The sequence below is a fragment of the Nannospalax galili genome, unplaced genomic scaffold, assembly GCF_000622305.1.
Source record: "Nannospalax galili isolate Female #2095 unplaced genomic scaffold, S.galili_v1.0 scaffold1941, whole genome shotgun sequence".
Taxonomy (NCBI): Eukaryota; Metazoa; Chordata; class Mammalia; order Rodentia; family Spalacidae; genus Nannospalax; species Nannospalax galili.
This window is the reverse complement of record NW_008344179.1, coordinates 371,282-389,663: the sequence shown is the minus strand read 5'-3', so window position 1 is coordinate 389,663 and position 18,382 is coordinate 371,282. Positions and strand designations below refer to the sequence as shown.

The following is an 18,382-nucleotide window of genomic DNA, read 5'->3' as shown; positions in this document are numbered from 1 at the left end:
ACACAAACGTACACACACATACACACACACATACACACACATACACACATACACATACACACACATACACACAAGCATATATACAAACACACATACACACACATATACACACACATACCACATATAGATACATACACCTGTACACACATACACACAGATACACACATACACACACAAACATACAGACACATAAACACATACACACATATACACATATACACACACATTCACACACAGGTACAAACACACACTATAGTTTTTTTGTTTTTGTTTTTTCAGAAAAATAAAGCCTGTGAAAAGTAATGATGAGGATCCTGCTATTCAAACCAGGTGATTTTCTGGAGGTGCAGAGAACTTCTCTATAATGATGAGACCCAGTACTGAGCTGGTAACACCCTGCAATGTATGGTAAAGTTTCCAAAATACAACTCTTTTTTTTTTTGATATAGGGTCTCATGTAGCCAAGACTGGCCTTGAACCCCTGATCCTCAAGCCTCTACCTTCCAAGTGCTGGGATCATAGGCATGCACCACCACACCTGGATGCATTTATTCTTCAAGCAGGAAATCCTGACTTCCTTAGCCATTTGGACTCAGGGTTGTGTCATTATTTCTCTACTCAGGTTGTTCTCATTATTTCTCTACTTTATCAAACATAAAAGACAAACACAGATTAGTGTGTCATCATGATTACACAGGTCAAATATCACATCTGTCTGTTAATCTAATGTTCTGAGAGGTTGCCACAGATAAGTTCCTTGTCCCTTCACTAAGTGATTTCTTAAGGTGGATTGTGGTGTCCTCACTCTCTCAAAAAGTCTTTAGTTCCATTGACTCTCTTGCTGTCTCTAATCTTCTTAGATCAAAAACCCATTTTAGTCACTGAGCTTCTGAAATCAATTTGCTTCCTTTAGAAGACACTGAGAGAGATCTCATGATGCTTTTTGAAGGAAAGATTTTTTTTTCAACGTGACTTATAGTGAAAAATGTAAGCTTGGAGAAGCTTTCCTGTCTCTTATCTTTTCCTATGATGTAACTGTACCATCCCCCAAGAACCGCTAAGAAAAATCCAGCCCAGCTACCCTGGGCAAGGGCCGTGCATGTCCAGCATGGGCAGCCCTGGATATACTCACAAGGGAGATGTCTTCACATAGCTAATGTTGCCGCTGCCCTCAGGGCACTCAGGGTTGACACACTGGAAGCCTCCTCCAGTGTTGATGCACATGGTCCCTCGGGGACACACTTGCTGAGGGCCCACACACTCATCTACATCTGAAATTCAGGACACACAACCACAAATGGTGTAAAACTTTCTGCATTTCCCCAACACAAAAAGAACAACATGAAAACCTCCAATAGAAACTGGAATTGGAGATGCCATGTGAGGTGAACTTTACTAATACTCAACACTTTGTATGTGCATATTGTGTGCGGGTGTGCATGTATGTGTACATGCATGTGTGTATGTGGAGCGAGAGGTTGACATTTCATTGTCTTCCTCATTTGCTTCTCTACCTTATTTTTTGAGACGCGTTTCTACTAAATTTGGAACTCATTGATTCTGCTACGATGGCTGGTCAGTGAGCTCCAGGAATCTGAAATGGGGGGTCCTGTCTTAAAGCCAGAATCCTGTTAGGAACTCTGTTTTCTTTGACTACCTGGAATCAGGGCCCTATGTAAGTTCTGCAGGACTGTGCTGTAGAATACCCCATCCCTTCTTCACCTGGGATATGACAGGTCTTTCCTGCCATTACCAAATGAGTGTTACCAGTCACTTGCCTTCTTCTCAACTCAAGTGCCCTTTGAGTCTCCCTCCTGTCCACAGCTGTTTTCACACTCAAGAGTCAAACCTTTAGGAAAGCCTTCCACTTCAACCTCATCCCACACTGAAAGCAGATATCTCTACTCTGTCATTTTTAAAAATTCTCTGGGCTCTTTACAAACATCCAATGAATCCATCCATCTGGAGGCTATCTCTTCCCAAGCTTAAGCAATGCTATGTGGGCACTCATGAGTTCTATGAGGTGGGTGATTGGTGGGTGGGTAGATGAATGGGTAGGCAGATGGATAAATGGTTGAGTGAATGGGTGTTTACGTGAATTGATGAGTGAATGGGTGGTTTGGTGGATGGTTGGGTAGATAAGCGGATGGATGGCTGGGTGGATGGGTGGGCAGATGAGTAGGTAAATGGATGGATGGAGGAGTAGATGGGTGGATATGTGGACAGCTATCTAGATGTCTTCTACTCTAGACCCCAGTTGCTCACTTTTGAGCCTTACAGTGGAATCCAACAAGATGCCACCAGGGAACCCCCTCTCCACATTCCCAGGTCAGCCTGTGGCTTAGCCCCCTGTCCTTTCTCTTTCAGTAATCCAGAGCCATTGTCTGGAGACAGATGGGTTCCTCTCAGTGTCCTGAGACCATGGAGGAGTACAGCTGAGGTATTCAGTCCTGGACATCCTTCTAGTGTGAGCCTGTATTAGCAGACACAGTTCTCCCCAAAGGCCCACTGCAGTTCCAAGTGGCAGGGCATAGACTCAGGATGAGCAACGGGAGACTCTACTTGTCTTCTGGCCTGAGTTGTCCCACCTCATACATGGTTTCACTTTCTTTGGTTTCAGTTATCTATGGTCAACTATGATCTGAAAGTACTAAATGAAAAATTCTAGGAATAAACAATTCATAAGTTTTAAATAAATTTTATTACAGTATATTATCATAATAGTCCTATTTTATTACAAGTTGTTAATCTCTTACAGTGCCTAATTTATAAACTAAACTTTATCATAAGCAAGAATTATAAGACAAAAACGTCATATATGTACTGCTTGGTGCTATTCCGGTGGGCTTGGATACTTTCTGTGGATAAGGAGGGGCTGCTGTTTTCTGACTGTGCTAATGTGGAGATTTGGTGTATTTATATTTAGTAATATCTGTATTTGCCTTAAGAGGAGGTGGGGTAACAGGAGGTCTCCTGTTAGTGTGCCCAGCGTCCCCTAGAGTTGTCTGGTGGCCATAATGGGGACTACGGCAAGGGTTCTCAGCCTCTCCTTTCTACTTTCCACCCCCATACAGACGTTCCTTGCTGATTTGGGTACCTGTCTGTACCATGTCTGGAAACATCCTCAAAAACCAAAGCCCAGTTCTCCAGGAGGCTACAATGGATGGGAATCACTGGTGTAAAACTCGGTCCTGTGTTTTTCCCTCACACCCCCCATCCACCCTCTGTTTCTGGAAGGCTTACTGGCCAGGACCATTTGCCCAGCCCTGAGTCCCACTGGCTTCCATCAGGGTCTGGCAAATGGAGGCCCAAGTGGCTGCGGTCTCTATTATCAACTCAGATGTAGTTCTGGTGGTGGCTGCATCCGCTCTGGCCATAACTGTTCAGACCTTGATAACCCCCTCCCTCCATTCCTTCAAACTCAGAACTAGTAACTGTCCCTTACTTTGACCTGTCCTGAAAGACTCTCCCTCCCTGTTGCTCTTAGCAAGCCAGAAAACATGGCCAGCACCGTGGAACCTGACTGTCCTGAGGTATAGTACCTATAAGGTGCTGTTCCTGTCAGAGGGCATTTGGAAGTGTGCACATGGCTGTGAAGCCTTGCAGACCCCAGTCAGTGGTGGCTGACTGGCCATCGGGTTCAGGCCTAGCTAAAGGTGCTACTGAGTAGGCAGAAGTGACCTTTCCCTGAAAAGTCACTCACATAAGATCAGAAGAGACTGGTTGGCTAAGCAACTCATTTCTTATTTGTATAGATTATGTGGCTTGATCTTTGAAAGGCTCTTTTGCTCATTTAAAAAACTTTTATTATTTTTATTTTATGTGTATGAGTGTATCGCCAGAATGAATGTAAGTGCACCTGTGTCATGCAATGCCTGAGGAGGCCAAAAGAGGATGATGGATCCCTTGGAACTGGAGTTACAAACAGTTGTTAGCCATCATGTGGGTGCTGGGAATGGAACTCAGGTCCTCTGCAAGAACAGCCAGTGCTCTTAGCCACTGAGCCATCTCTCCAACCCTGTTCATTTTTTTTTTTTTAAAGATTGGATTTTTAAGTCTTTGACTCTTAGTTTCCTCACTCTTGAATGAAAGGTCAGGAGGGGAGCAGGGGGTCAGAGCAGCGGCACATGATCAGGTGTGGAGGGTGACCTCTAGCCATGCCATCACTTGCCTCTGTTGGGGTCTCACTTACCCTCACAGCTCTTCCCATCAGCCAGCGTCTGGTATCCACTGGGGCAGGTGCAACGATAGGAGCCAGGAGTGTTTACGCAGGCATGCATGCAGAGCCGGGGGCGTCCCTCCTGCCCGTAGATCTCACATTCATTCACATCTGGGACAGAAAAGCCAGATTCCAGGAGCCAAACAGCCTCCATCAACTAGCATCTTTGGCAGCTGTGACTGCATAGCTGGGCTGTACCATACACTATATCCCTAGCAGAACATCCGGGAGCGCCTCTCTTTCCCCAGTCCAGGGTCAAGAAGGATGAAGAGAAGAGTGGAAGAAGCTGATGTGGGAGACCCTAGAAGGGCTGGGGAGTCTTGTGTGGTGATGCAAACCACACAAGGTTTTAAGAGGGTCTTGTAGCTTGTGTGGTGATTCAAACCTATAATCTCAGATTTGGGAGGCTGAAACAGGAGGATATCCAGTTCAGGGCCAGCCTGGTGTGTGTACTGAGACCATCTTTTAAAAATGTGGGTGGGGGACGTATTCTCAATTCGGCTGCCTGCGGCAAGAGCCCATTAGCATTCACTGACCAGATCTCAGGCTGGAACTGCTGGTTTTGTTGTGGTTAGCAAAAGTGGGCTGAGCAGTCAGCTAAGCTGCAAGGAGACCAGGGAGTGAGTCTCAGGCTATGCCTGACTCCATGGCCCCGTCTGCCAGCACAGTGAACTTCCCTGCCACCAGCCCATGGGATTTCTGCCAGCCAGAGGGCTGGGATAACAGGTCTCAGGGCTTCTTTTGGGCACAATTTTGGGCAATGTTGTGACATGGAGGCAAGTCTGGCATCCTCCGGCTCATTTCTCCTTTCCTTATCCCTATGTAGTCAAAGATGACCTTGTACTTCTGATCATCCTGCCTCTGTTTCCCAAGTGTTGGACTTACAGAGGAGTCACTCCTGATTTATGCTGTGATGGGGATCGAACTCAGAGCCTCAGGCATGCTAAGCAGGAACTCTACTGACAGCATATATCTCAATTTCTCACCTGCTTTCTGTTCTGTTTCAGTGAAGGCCTTGGTGCACGGGCCTGGGGACCCAACCCTGGTGTGTGTGTGTGTGTGTGTGTGTGTGTGTGTGTATGTGTGTGTATGTGTAGGGGGGCACAAGGGAGGAGAACCAAGACAGGCATGCTGACACACCTCTTCTTCTGAATACCTCTGAAGTCTAGCTGTTAGTTTCATTCACCCTGGCAATGCTTACCTAAAAGAGGCTTTCAGTGACCACGCCCAGGAAGACCTTCGCCCAGCTTCACGCTCTGTCTGAGGACTCTGGGACCCAGGACTCTGCAGTTGGAGGGCGGAGGATGCCTCCCCCCGACCCCACCCCCGTTCCCCGCCTCCCGTCCCCGAGTCCCCCCCCCGCCCCCTGCGGTCCTGCTGTCCCGTGGAGCCCACGCCTACCCTGGCAGACGCTCTCGCCACCCGCGACGCCGCTCAGGTGGAATCCGGCCTCGCAGCTGCAGTGCTGTGTCCGCTCCACCTGCGCGCAGCGCGGCGCGCGACTGAAGGCAGAGTCGCGGTCCGCTCTGTCCTGCGGGGCCGCTGCAGGGAAAAGACACCCTCAGCGCCCGCCCCGGGGCACCTGCCGTGGGTCCCAAGACGGGTGCGGCCCCTGCTTACAGGGCTTACTCTGGAGCAGGAAAAGAATGGCAGGTGAGGAATCTAAGCCGAGTCATCACTAACCCGGGAAGGACCCATGTGACAGCAGGCGGGTGCACAAGGCCCGCTGCAGGGCGCAGTCCAAGATTTCATTGTGAGAAGTTTGAACCACGCTCCCCCCACTCCCCAAATAGTGACAGCTGGGGTTCAAAATTTTGAGCCTCTATTTTTGTTGTTGTTCCCTGTGTGTGCGTGTGTGTGTGTGTGTGTGTGTGTGTGTCTATGCGCTTGTCTCTTCACAGTTTTTTTAAAATTACATTTTAGGTTTTACCCAAACCAGAAATTAGTTTTCTAACCACAATAAAAATAAGGTGAATGAATTTTTAAAAAATGAATTAAAAGCTAGGCATGGTGGCCCACGCCTTTAATCCCAGCACTTGGGAGGCAGAGGCAGGCAGATCTCTGTGAGTTCAAGGCCAGCCTGGTCTAAAAAGGGGGTTCCAGGAAAGCGGGGAAAAAAGGGGAGCCCTTTCTCAAAAAAACCAAAAAAAAAAAAAAAAAGAATTAAAATAATTTTTGACCATCAAACTATTCTGTATGAAAATAACAAAAATTCAATTAAAATTAATAAAAAATATTTTTTGTAGTTATTCTTAAGGCTGAAGCAGGATTACTTGAGCCCAGTTCAAGACCAGGCTGGACAACAGAGCTAGACAGTAGGGAGTGGAGAGATGGCTCATGGTTAAGAACTGGTACTGCTCTTGCAGAGAACCTGAGTTTGATTCCCAGCACCTTTGTCAGAGAGCTCACAACCACCTCTAATTCCTGTTCTAGGGATTCAGTGCCCCCTTCTGACCTCTAAGGGCACTGCACTCATGTGTGCACACACTCCACAAATATGGACATAATTAAAAATAAAAATCATTGGAGAGCTGGGCATGGTGGCGCATACCTTTAATCCCAACAGTTGGGGAGCAGAGGCAGGGAGCTCTCTGTGAGTTTAAGGCCAGCCTGGTCTACATAGCAAGTTCCAGGCCAACTTGGAAGCTACAGGGAGACCTGTGTCAAAAAAAAAAAAAATCTATGGAGAGAGGCTCTGCAAGGTGCTGAGAGAGGAGCACAGGCAAACTAATGGGAAAGAAGTTCTACGTGAGGAAGAGCCCAGATGTCTACTGGCCATTTTTAGATATAGTAAAGATGTGGCATGGCTTTGTATGTTCCTGTTCACTCCTTCCTCCCCTTCCTGGAGAAGATGCTGGTCATAGACCTGTGACCAAAGTGAGCCCTCAGCCTGAGAAGCAATGCCACAAAGGTCCTCCAGGAGAACCCCTAATAAGGGGCATTTGGTACACAGTGTACAGGGCTGGCACTGATGAAGGGGTGGTCTCTTTTCTGCTCTTGTTTGTAAACACAGGCAGTGGGCTTCCAAGAAAGTCCAGCCTCCCTAGTTGGTTTCAACAAAAGTTACTCAACTGAAACATAGGAGCTATAGGAGACCCTGGGCTTCCCTGGGTGACAGCCTCACTGTGAAAGCATCTGGAAGGCCAGTTGGGGCGCACTATTTAGTAAGTCTATTGGGGTACACTATTTAAACCTGACGGGGAGCTGGGTACTATAGAGGACATTAAGTTGTTTTATTTTGCTTGTGGCAAGGTTTCATGTATCCCAGTCTGGTCTCAAACTTTGCTATGTAGCCAAGGATAGCCTTGGAGATTTGATCCTCCTACACTTATCTCCCAGGTGCTAGAATTATAGGTGCCCAGTTTTATGTGGTGCTAGGGATTGAACCCAGGGCTTGTGCATGCTAGGCAAGCAAGCCTTCTAAAAACTGAGCTACATTCCCCAGCCCTGATATAAACAATTGACAAATGCTTACTCTCTGGACCTTACCCTAACCATTAATGCCCTTTCCCAACTGGGAGTCCATAACCAGGCAGAATATGCCGGGCCTGTCTGACAAAAAATGGACATCTTTGGAGTTAGACTTCTTGGTTGCAGAACAGTGTGAAAACCTCCATTCACCCTTCATGGATTCCTTATCACTAGGCTTTCATGCCATGTGCTGGGACTCACAGATCTAATGCCTAATTATTCACATCTTAAAATACTTTAGGGGCTGGAGAGATGGCTCAGCAGTTAAGAGCACTGACTATTCTTGCAGAGGACTGGGGTCTGATTCCCAGCACCCACATAGCAGCTAACAACCATCTGTAACTCCAGTTCCAGGGGATCTGACACCTTCCTCTGATATCCTCAGGTATTGCACAACATGGATGCACTTACACACATGCAGGCAATACATTCATATACATAAAAATAATGAATAACATATTTTAAAAATATTTTAGACGGCTGACTTTGAAGGGTATGATAGGAATGTTGGAAGGAACAGTGGTTTTGCTAGCAGAAGAAATATTAGCAAAGGTGTCCATGGTGCATCTTCAATCTGGGGGCTCCTAAGTTGGAGTCTATCCTATTCCATCCTTCCATAAGAAAGATCACAACTTGGCTCATACAAAAGAGCTAAGACCACCCAAGTGAGCACTGTAGAGTACTAGAGGGATCAGCCAGTGGAGGGGAAACAGAGAGGAAAAGCTCAAGCCTCTGAGAAGCACTAAGTTCCTGATACATCTATCTGCCTTTGGTGACCATGACCAGGATCCTCACCCAGCCGCATAGTGACTACTACATACCAGCCTGGGCCTGATGCTGACAGCGGTTCCCAGTTCTTTCTGGAGGACAGATGCATCTGTACTGGTTGACCCCTTCCACACATGTTCCACCATAGTGACAAGGCTGACTAGAGCACTGACTAATATCTAGGAAAGAATTTTCAAACACAGTTATGCAAATTCTAAGACAGACAATAGCCCACAATGGATTTTTCTTTTAATTTCAGGACCACTCAGTTTTCTGTTTTATTTATTTATTTTTTTTTTTGAGACAGAGTCTTGTGATAAAGCTGAGACTGGTCTTCTTGCTTGTGGTCTTCCTGCCTGTGCTCCTGGGTGCTGGGACACAGGTGTGTACTACCACACCTGGCCACAACTCCAGCTTTCTACTTCCCCACCTTGTCCTTGTTACCCTCTCTATCTACAGGAACTGTGAGGAGGGCTAAGGGGATGAGAGGCAGCCCATTTCTTCTCTAGTACCTAGCTCATACTGGTTGCAAGAGCTGGTCAAGTATCACCATGCTCCACAAAGAGACTGCTGTATTTGAAGAGTAGTGCACACAGCTGTAGCCAGATGTATGCATCAGGCACACTGCCTGTGAGTGAGGCCTTGTGCTCTTCAACTCTGTCCCCATCAGCCAGCATCTAAGTGGATCTCTCTCTCTCCTCTCTGCCCCCATGGTCTTATGTAGCTCAGGCTGGCCTTGAACTCCCTGTGTAGCAAAGAATGACCTTAACTTCTGATCTTCCTGCCTCCCCTTTCCTGAGTACTAGGATTACAGGTGTGTATCACTATACCCAGTTTTGTCTTTCTGGTTGTGAGCCTGAGCCTTTAACAGCTGTGCCAGCTCTCCAGTCCACTATGCCGAGTTTTATGCAATGCTGGTATGGTGGTTTGCATGAGAACTGTCCCCCACAGGCTCCAAGTATTCAGACACTTGAACCCAGCTGGTGGTCCTGTTTGCAGACCTTTAGGAGTATATGGTCTTGTTAGAGGAAGCACATCACTGGGGGCAGGCTTTGGGAGTTACAGCCTTGCCCCACTTCTAGGTCCTCTTGTGCATGCTTGAAGATGTGAGCACTCAGCTTTCTATTCTGGCAGCCTCTGCTGCTAAGCCTCCCCATCATGATTGACTCATCTCTCTGGAATTGTAAGCCAAATATATTCTTCCTTCTATAAGTTGCCTTAGTCATGATGTTTTATCATAGGTACAAAAAAGTAACTAATACAGCTGGGGATTGAACCTGGGACCTGTGTGCATGATGGTCAAATGCTCTACCAACTGAGCCATATCCCCACCCCTGGATAAGCTTTCAAACAGGAGCTAAATTCTAAAGAATTAGAAATATCAGGATGGCCCATTGAAGTATCCAGGGATAGGGAAAATTAATTTTCCAAGTTTACACTTGGAGCCCTCCTGAGCCATTGAGTAGAGCTCTATTGACATTTCCTTAGTGTTGGTAAAGGGAGTGGTTCCTAGCTTGCCTACAAACATATTATGTGGAAAAATTATATGGAGCGAAGAAAGAGGAGAAAAGAAAGAGGAAGAAGGAGAGACAGAGTTAGTTTTAAAAGCTCAGTGGATTTTCCTAAGCAAGGTAGCTCAGCAGTAGAGCACTTGCCCTGCATGCATGAGGCCCCAGGTTCAATCCCCAGCTTCTGCCCCAAAGAGGCAACCATGGATCTGAGTTTGGCCTTCTCTCTGAGTACTAGGCTTACAGGTGATTTTCCTTTACTCATTAATACTTTTTCTATTTTTCATTTCTTCTATAACAAACGTTTATATCTTACTTAGGAAAATATGATTTTGTAAAACCCTCAGTACTTGTTATGGATTCCTTGGGCTCAGTTTAAGCATTCACACATGCCATTGGTTCACGGACTTTACGGTAGCATCTGGGGAAGGAGACAAGAGCATTTCCTCACTGGCCCAAGAACTCCTTCTTGCTGTGTCCACCAAGAGGAAGAAGCAGGTGGCTCTCTCCTAAGAAGGGCAGCCTGGATCTGGGTGGGTTTTCCCTTGAGACTCCTTGTAACTGTTGGAAGGTTTATGTTTCATTCTGAGAGACCCAGACTGTGCAAATGCTGTTTATCTGCAGGGAAGGACCAATTTCTCTTTCTCCATAATCTCAGGTAGGTCACAAGCATCTCCAGCCATCCATTTTCAGGTGACTGATTTCCAGGAATGTGTCTGAGACCACACCACCATGCCAGTGATGCTCAGTCTTCCCAGGTCTATTGTGGTCTGGCCCTACCTTTGTCCTACTGGCCCCTCTGAAAGTGGGCAGCCAGTTGGCCATGAAGCTGTGGAAGAAAGCCAGAATGTGTGAACACTGATACCCTTTGGCTTTGCCTCAGGGGGCCCAGGGCCATTGTATGTCCTTGGGGCAACTCCAGCTGAAGACAGAGAGCTGGGCCTGCACCTGGACGCTGTGGGAGGGACTGGGGTGTCCCATCAGCTTGATGGAGATGTGCGCAGGTGCCACAGCATATTCATTTCTTCACAGGCTCCAGACAGACGCTCTGCACAGCTTATCTTGATGAGCAGTCAGAGGTATTTGGTGGCCTCAGGCCCAGGTTGGCTAACACTGTCCTGACTGAAGTGCAGTTGTCATCACTTTCGAGTGTGTCCCTGGCTGTGGCATTCAGTTAAGACTTTAGAGCTGTGAAGAGGACAACAGCAGTGACTGTGGGATAGGCTGGCAAGCCAAGGCCTGGGCGTAATCTTGTTTCCATTTGCTGTTTCATGAGTGCTTCCTCTTACTGTGGAACTAAATTGCTATACGCATGCTCTAACCTTTTCTGTCTTAAAAATATTTGTTTGTTTGTTTGTTGATTTATTTGATACATGGTCTTACATAGCTCAGGCTGGCCTTGGACTTGATATGTAGCTGAGAATGATCTTGAACTCTGATCCTCCTGCCTCTACCTCTTGAGTTCTAGGATCCACCATCATACCCTGTTTATGTGGTACTGGGCATCGATCCTAGGGCCTTGCACATGCTAGGCAAGCACTCTACCAACTGAGCTATATCCCTAGCCCTTCTTTTTTCCTTTTAATTCAATTCCAATTTGTTCCTGGGTTCTGCATCTTATTTCAAATTTCCTACTTCTCCAGTGACCATTTATTTATTTATTGTCTTTTTTGAGACAAGATCTTCCTGTAGCCACAGCTGGCCTAGTACTCACTATGGAGACCAGGCTGGCCATGATCTCACAGATTTGCCCACCTCTGCCTCCTGAGTGCTAGGATTAAAGGCATGTGCCACCATGTCTGGTTAGTGACCGTATTTTTAAGGTTTTCTCATTTTTATGTATGCTATTGTTTTATTTTTATTTTTTGTATTTTGGTTAGCCTCCATGTGGGTGCTGGGAACTGAACCCAGCTTCTCTGCAAGAACAGCTTTTACCCACTGAAACATCTTTCCGGTCCTATTTTGGGTTTTTGACAGGGTCTCCCTGTAGCCCTGGCTGATCTGGAACTCACTATGCGGACCAGGCTGGCCTCTAACTTACAGAGATCTGCCTCCCTTGTGCTGGTATTAAAGGCTTGTGCCACCATGGCCTGTCTTATGTCATTGTTTTAAATATTTTTTCACATTATTTTGTGTTGAGGAGGGAGCACATGCATGCCACGGGTGTAGAAGTCAGAGGACAACTTTCAGGACTTGGTTTTCTCCTTCTACCATCTGAGTGCCAGCGATCAAACTCAAATTATCAGGCTCGGCAGCAAGCTCCTTTATCTGCTGAGCCATCTTAGCAGCCTATATTTTGTTGTTTTATAGTTTATATAGTTAAATCTTTTCTTCTAGCTGTTTGGAAACACTGGCCTCCAGTTCTCCTGTGTTTTGTGAGTGTATCTCTTCAGCATATCTTCCTTGTCTATGAGACTTTATTCTCTTTTTTTTGTGTGTGTAACAGTTTGCATGAGATTTGACGAGAGTCCTTTTCTTCCACTCACACTCAAGTAGCTCTGGTAGCTTCATGTCTCTCAAATTCTCTCATCTGTTGTTTCTTCAATATGATAAAAAAACAGAAGCTCCTACCTTCACAGCTGTGCCTTGATTTTTTTTTTTTTTTCTTTGGTCATTTTGAGACAGGGTCTCCCTGTAGCCCTGTCCCGGAACTCACTATGTAGACCAGGCTGGCCTTGAACTCACAGAGATCCGCCTGCCTCTGCCTCCTGAGTGCTGGGATTAAAGGTGTGCGCACCACACCCAGCTATGGTGTTTTTATTTGAACAACCCTCTTTTATTTGCACCTGTTTTTTTTGTGATCCACTCGGGTTCTCCGTTCATCAGTGAGTCTCCTCAATATTAGGGCTCTGACTGGAAACTTCTGGGGACTCCTGGGCAGACAAGTTCTGCAACTGAGATTTCCTATTGAAAAGATGAATCGTGTCTGGGGATGTAGCTTAGTTGGTAGAGTAGCATGCATGAGGCTCTGGGCTTGATCCTCAGCACTGCCTAAGACTGGACTTGGTGGTCCAAACCTGTAATCCCAGCATGGAGAGATGGAGGCAGGAGGATCAGAAATTCAATGTCACCTTCAGCTACATATGGAGTTTGAGACCAGCCTACATTGTATGAGATCCTATCTCAAAAATAAAAATAAAAAGGAAAGGTGAACCCCCACCTGAAAGAATAGAATCAGAAAAGTTGGTGCTGAAACACATCCTGGTCAGATGACTGGATTATAAAGAAAAAAAGCCCTTGAACATCCAGGCAAAGACATAAAGATACTTAGAATGGAAAGAGCAGCATCCAATTAAAAGAAGATACACAGAAGGTGCACAGACTACTGAAGATAGTCAAGGAACTGGGCGTGATGGTACACTCCTTTAATCCCAGCATTTGGAAGGCAGAGGCAGGCAGATCTCTGTGAGTCTGAAGCCAGTTTGGTTGCCACAGTGAGTTCCAGGCCAGCCAGGGCTACATAGTAAGACCCTGTCTCGAAATAATAAATAAATAAGTAAATAATAGATAATAGTAAATAACCCCAAATGCCTTGGGACTAGAGAGATGGTTCAACGATTAAGAGCACTTACTGCTCTTGCCGAGGATCTGAGTTTGGTTCACAGCAATGGGTAGCTCACAACCACATGTAACTCCAGTTCCAAGGGGATTCCATGCCTCTGACCTTTTCAGGCACCCACACTCAAATGCACATATCCACATGCACTTGCCCTCTCTCTCCCTCTCTCCCTCTCTGTCTCTCTCTCTGTCTTTCTCTTTCTCTCTCTCTCTCTCTCATAATTAAAAATGAATATTTTTAAAAGGTAATCAAGGAGGCCACAGTGCCCAAAGGCTTTGGATCAAGCTGACCTCCAGCACACTGTTACACTGTTTTGAAAATGCCAGAACTTAGAGAACTGACCCTGAATCTTTCTTAAAAATCAACTAGTGAGACATTAGAAGGAAGACACACGGGTGACACTCCTCAAGACACGACAACCAGTTACAAGTATGGGACAGAACTGATTTGGGTTCCAATTCAAATGAAGTGTGAAAGATGTAAGACATGAGGCCAGTAAGATGGCTCAGCAGGTTGGGCACTTGCTGTTTAGCCTGACATCCTGTAGCTGAGGATCTATCCAGGAACTCATCAGTGCTAAGCACGGGCTCTACCCCTGAGCTCCCTGTCAGTCCTCTGTGACTATTAACCAAGTGGCTACAATACAGAAGGCAGCTCTGTGGGACTCTGTCAAGGGCCTCTGGGAAGGCCTCCTGATCCAGAAGTTGAGATGAATGGAAACGGCTCCATTCTGACTGAAAAATGACTTAAGCCCTCAGTCCAGTGCCACCTGCCCCAGTTTACCCCAACCTCCTCATTCTCTGCCTCTGTAGGCTCTTCTTGCCTCTTTTTGATGCGGTCTCCTCCATTTGATGCACTTACGGCCTTTCAGTGCCCTTCAGGTCACTGTTCTGAGCTATTTTCTGCCTCTACCCTCTCCTGGCAGGTACATCTGTCATTCAAAGTACTATTAACCTCCCAACTCTATCTCCTGCCCTCCTTCCTTGAACCCATGCTATACCCACCACCTGCTCAAAGTTCATGTGTCGAATTAATGGCTTTCTTCTGGGATGTTGCACAGATCTTTTAATGTAGTCAGTCCAAATGGAATTCTGGTCTGTGACCCACATGCAGGCCCTTTCACAATAAACCACAGGGCTGGTAAGATGGCTCAGCAGGTGAAGGTGCTTGCCACCAAATCTGATGACCTGAGTTGGATTCCCAGGATCCACACAGTGGAAGGAAGGAACTTACTCTGGCAAGTTGTCCTCTGACCCCATATCCACATATATTGCCATGGTATGCATGCACTCAAGCACACATACACACACATCAATTAATGAAAGTAATAAAAAATAAATCTCCACCTGTTATTCAACCTTCAGTGTCTGTGAATGACCCCCAGTACCCACTGTCTCTCTTCAAGCCTTACCTTCTCTTGGCTCAGAGTCCACACGGGATAACAGGTCGGTCAATTCTCTAAATTGCCTGGACTTTTCTCTTGCTCTGCTCTTTCTCCTGGATTTCCCCAACAGCCAGTCAATGGTTTACAGGCTTCCACACTTGTAACCTGCGATGAACTTTCTACAGCAGTGGTGTGTAATAAGGATGCTGTACTTCCTAAATCTATTGATTGTGTTTAGAACTAAACCCCATGGTCCACACAACCCCTGTGACTGAAACAACTGGCCTTTGTGTCTCCACACCTTGCCCTGCTCATTCTCAGTTCACACATGGTTCTGCATTTATTTTTCCCATTTCCTGAAGCACACCAACTTGGTCCCTCATCAGGGTCTTTGGCCATGTCACTATCTCTTCTGGAATGGTGTCCTCCTCATGCTGCCCACCCACCTGCTCTGAATTCATCCCAGCATCACTGCTGCCTGCTCAGATAGATCCTCTGCTTTATTTCCATGCTATTCACTGTGTCACCACTCAGAGCCATTCAAAGCATTTCCCCATGCTCCAACTCATCCACCATTAGGTTTGGCGACTTGCTTTGTTTTGTTTCTCAAACATGAGTGGCACAAAGGTGGGTTCAGAGGCCATGCTGAATCTCTAGCATTTGGCAAAATGCTTTGTGCATAGTTGGTGCTCAGTAAAGACTGGTTGAACGAATGAAGATTACCATAAATAAATGAATAAATGAATGAATGAATGAATAAATAAATAAATAAATGGACACATTTTTCCTTAGCATGGTGGTAAATGACAGTTTCTCTCAAGCTTTTTCTTTGGTTCCCATGTGGTCAAAGGGTCAAGCTAAGGACTGTGGTTTTCTCAGCTCAGAAAGCTTCAAATCTTAAAAACATGCCTTTGAAGGCCAGGCATGGTGGTGCAAGCCTTTAATCCCAGCACTCAGGAGCAGAAGCAGGCAGATCTCTGTGAGACTGAGGCCAACCTGATCTACACAGTGAGTTCCAGGCCAGCTGTGGCTACAGGGAGACCCTGTCTCAAAAACAAAACAAAGCAAAGCAAAGCAAAGCAAAACAACAACAACAAAAAAAAAAAAAAAGAAAAAAAAACCATGCCTTTGGGCTGGGGTTATAGCTCAGTTGAAAGAGTACTTGACTAATGTGCACAAAACTTTGAGTTCAGTCTCTGACAACATAAAAAACCAAGTGTAACTGCTGCAGAACTCAGGAGGAGGAGAGAAGGGGATCTGAAGTTCAAGGTCATCCTCAGCTACATACTGAGTTCAAGGTCATCCTGGACTGAACAAAACCCTGTATCAAAAAGAGCAACAACTATAACAAAAATGCCCTTCACAGGAAGGAAGGAAGGAAGGAAGGAAGGAGAAAGAAGCAGTTCAACAGAGGTAGGATCATGGGAGCAAGGGTATTAGTAAGGAAGAAGAGGAAACAGGTGGGAGGGAGGGAGGGAGGGAGGGAGGGAGAGAGGAAGGCTGCTTTCCACTGTGGCCTTCTGGACCTCCTCCTGCCACTGTATCTTTAACAGTGTCGTTATGTATAATTTCCTTCTATGCTAAGTTGGGTTCATCACCCAACTTTCCAAGCAGTTGACTGGAGAAGGGGTACTGGCCAGTTATTAAAGTTCCACTAAGTATTTCACTGGCACCGACACTTCTCGTCTTGAAATGAACCCTTGTAATTAAGATTATGGTCCCCTATGATTACAGCACATAGTGACAGAGCTGCTGATGTGGAAAGCGAAGTGGGGGCAGTTCTAAAGTTCGGCATCAGACTGCTGAGCTTCAGTCTGTCCTAACTATCTTGGCAGGAGAGAAGCTATTCCTAAGACATTTGTGCCCCTCCCTTTGGCTCTCATAGTATTGAGATAATGGGACACAAAGAAGTTAGAATATCTTCAGGAATCTCATACTGGGGGGGGGGGGGGGGGAGGGAAAGGCTGAAGCCTGCTAGAGGAGGTATTTGTCTCCCAGGAAGCGATTCATATAATTCTCTTGTTGTTCTTTCTTTGGTGTGTATGTGCATGTGTGTATGTGGTATATGCATGTGTTTGTGGTAATGTTGTGTGTGCATGTGTGTATGTGGATGCATGGCAGAGTGGAGGCCAGGTGCCATCCACCTGGAACTCACCAATTTGGCCAGACTAGCTGGCCAACAGGCTCCAGTGATCCACCTGTCCCTCATGCCTCACAGTGACTGGAGTTACGCACACACTACCATACCTGGCTTTTATGTGGATGCTGGGGATCCAAGCTTAGGTCTTCGTGCTTGCATGGAAAGCACTTAACCCACTGAGCTATCTCCCCAACCTCAAGATTTCACACAATTCTGATAACTTATCAGAACGCTATTCAGGAGACTGGAGCCCAGACAGTACTGATGGGTGAACTACACTTGACCATGACTGATTAGTTAAACATATCTCTTGCCCTCTACTTAAATCTTATCCTCATGTCAGGACCCCAAAGATGGCCTTGGAGACAGTCACTGGATCTATTTGTTCTTCTTCCAAATGTGGCCACATTGAATAAATTTCAGTTTTCACTCCTACTTGGCTGTTTAATTGGCCTGTTGAGAATTTGTGATTGAGCCTAGGTGGTTAGGCTGCAGCTGAGGCTCTGACCCTAACAACTCTGGTAATACCAAGTCCCATCTAGATAATCAAGGCTGTCACAGTCAGTCATCCAATAGCAGACAGAGCGTTATTTCTGCCTCTTGACAGGTTTGGTTGGCATTGCCTTGAGACAACATCTTCTTGCTGAGGACAGAACTGCCAATGGCAGCTCGGGAGCAGCTGAGCCCCGCAGCTGGTTGAGCAGCTTGGGTAGAACATCTAAATATTTTGTTCCATCAGCACAGGAGAAACTTCCATGCCCAGTTTACACTTAGTAAGATGGAAAATGCCAGAGATCTCATTTTGAAATAGAAAAAATTGTTTCATTCTAATTACCTCACAAATAAAAACATCACATAGTTAGTTTAAGGAAGCCACTAAAACACTTGCTCAGTCTCAAATGGCATATATCTCAATGAACTTCTATATAGTTAGAATGGCAATTCTGGAGGGCTGGAGAGATGGTTTATTCGTTTAGGAGCATTGGCTGCTCTTGCAGAAGTCCTGGGTTCAGTTCCCAGCACCCACATTGTGCTGAACCACATTGGTCACTCCAGTTCCAGGAGATCTGATGCCCTCTTCTGACCTCTGTGGGCATTGTACTCACATGGTGCACTTACATATGTGCACACAAAACACTCATACAAATAAAATTTAAATAAATAAGGGCTGTAGAGATGGCTCAGTGGTTAAGAACACTGGTTGTTCTTGTAGAAGACACAGGTTCGAATCCCAGAACCCACATGGCAGTTAACAACTGTCCATAACTCCAGTTCCATGGGCATTGCATGACACAGTACACTTACCTACATGCAGGCAATACACACATACACA

The 18,382-nt window shown here is 46.1% G+C and overlaps 1 protein-coding gene across 1 annotated transcript in view; it reads right to left on the bottom strand.

The window, feature by feature from the left end:
• The window catches only part of Fbln7 (fibulin 7), a 46,708-nt gene that overhangs the window by 1,482 nt on the left and 26,844 nt on the right, over positions 1-18,382 (bottom strand). Inside the window, exons 4-7 of the mRNA XM_008840356.3 lie at positions 8,512-8,637; positions 5,621-5,761; positions 4,193-4,330; positions 1,133-1,271 (exon numbers count right to left, since the gene is read on the bottom strand). Of these exons, the coding sequence (XP_008838578.1) occupies positions 1,133-1,271; positions 4,193-4,330; positions 5,621-5,761; positions 8,512-8,637 (544 nt within the window). The remainder of the gene's footprint in view (positions 1-1,132; positions 1,272-4,192; positions 4,331-5,620; positions 5,762-8,511; positions 8,638-18,382) is intronic.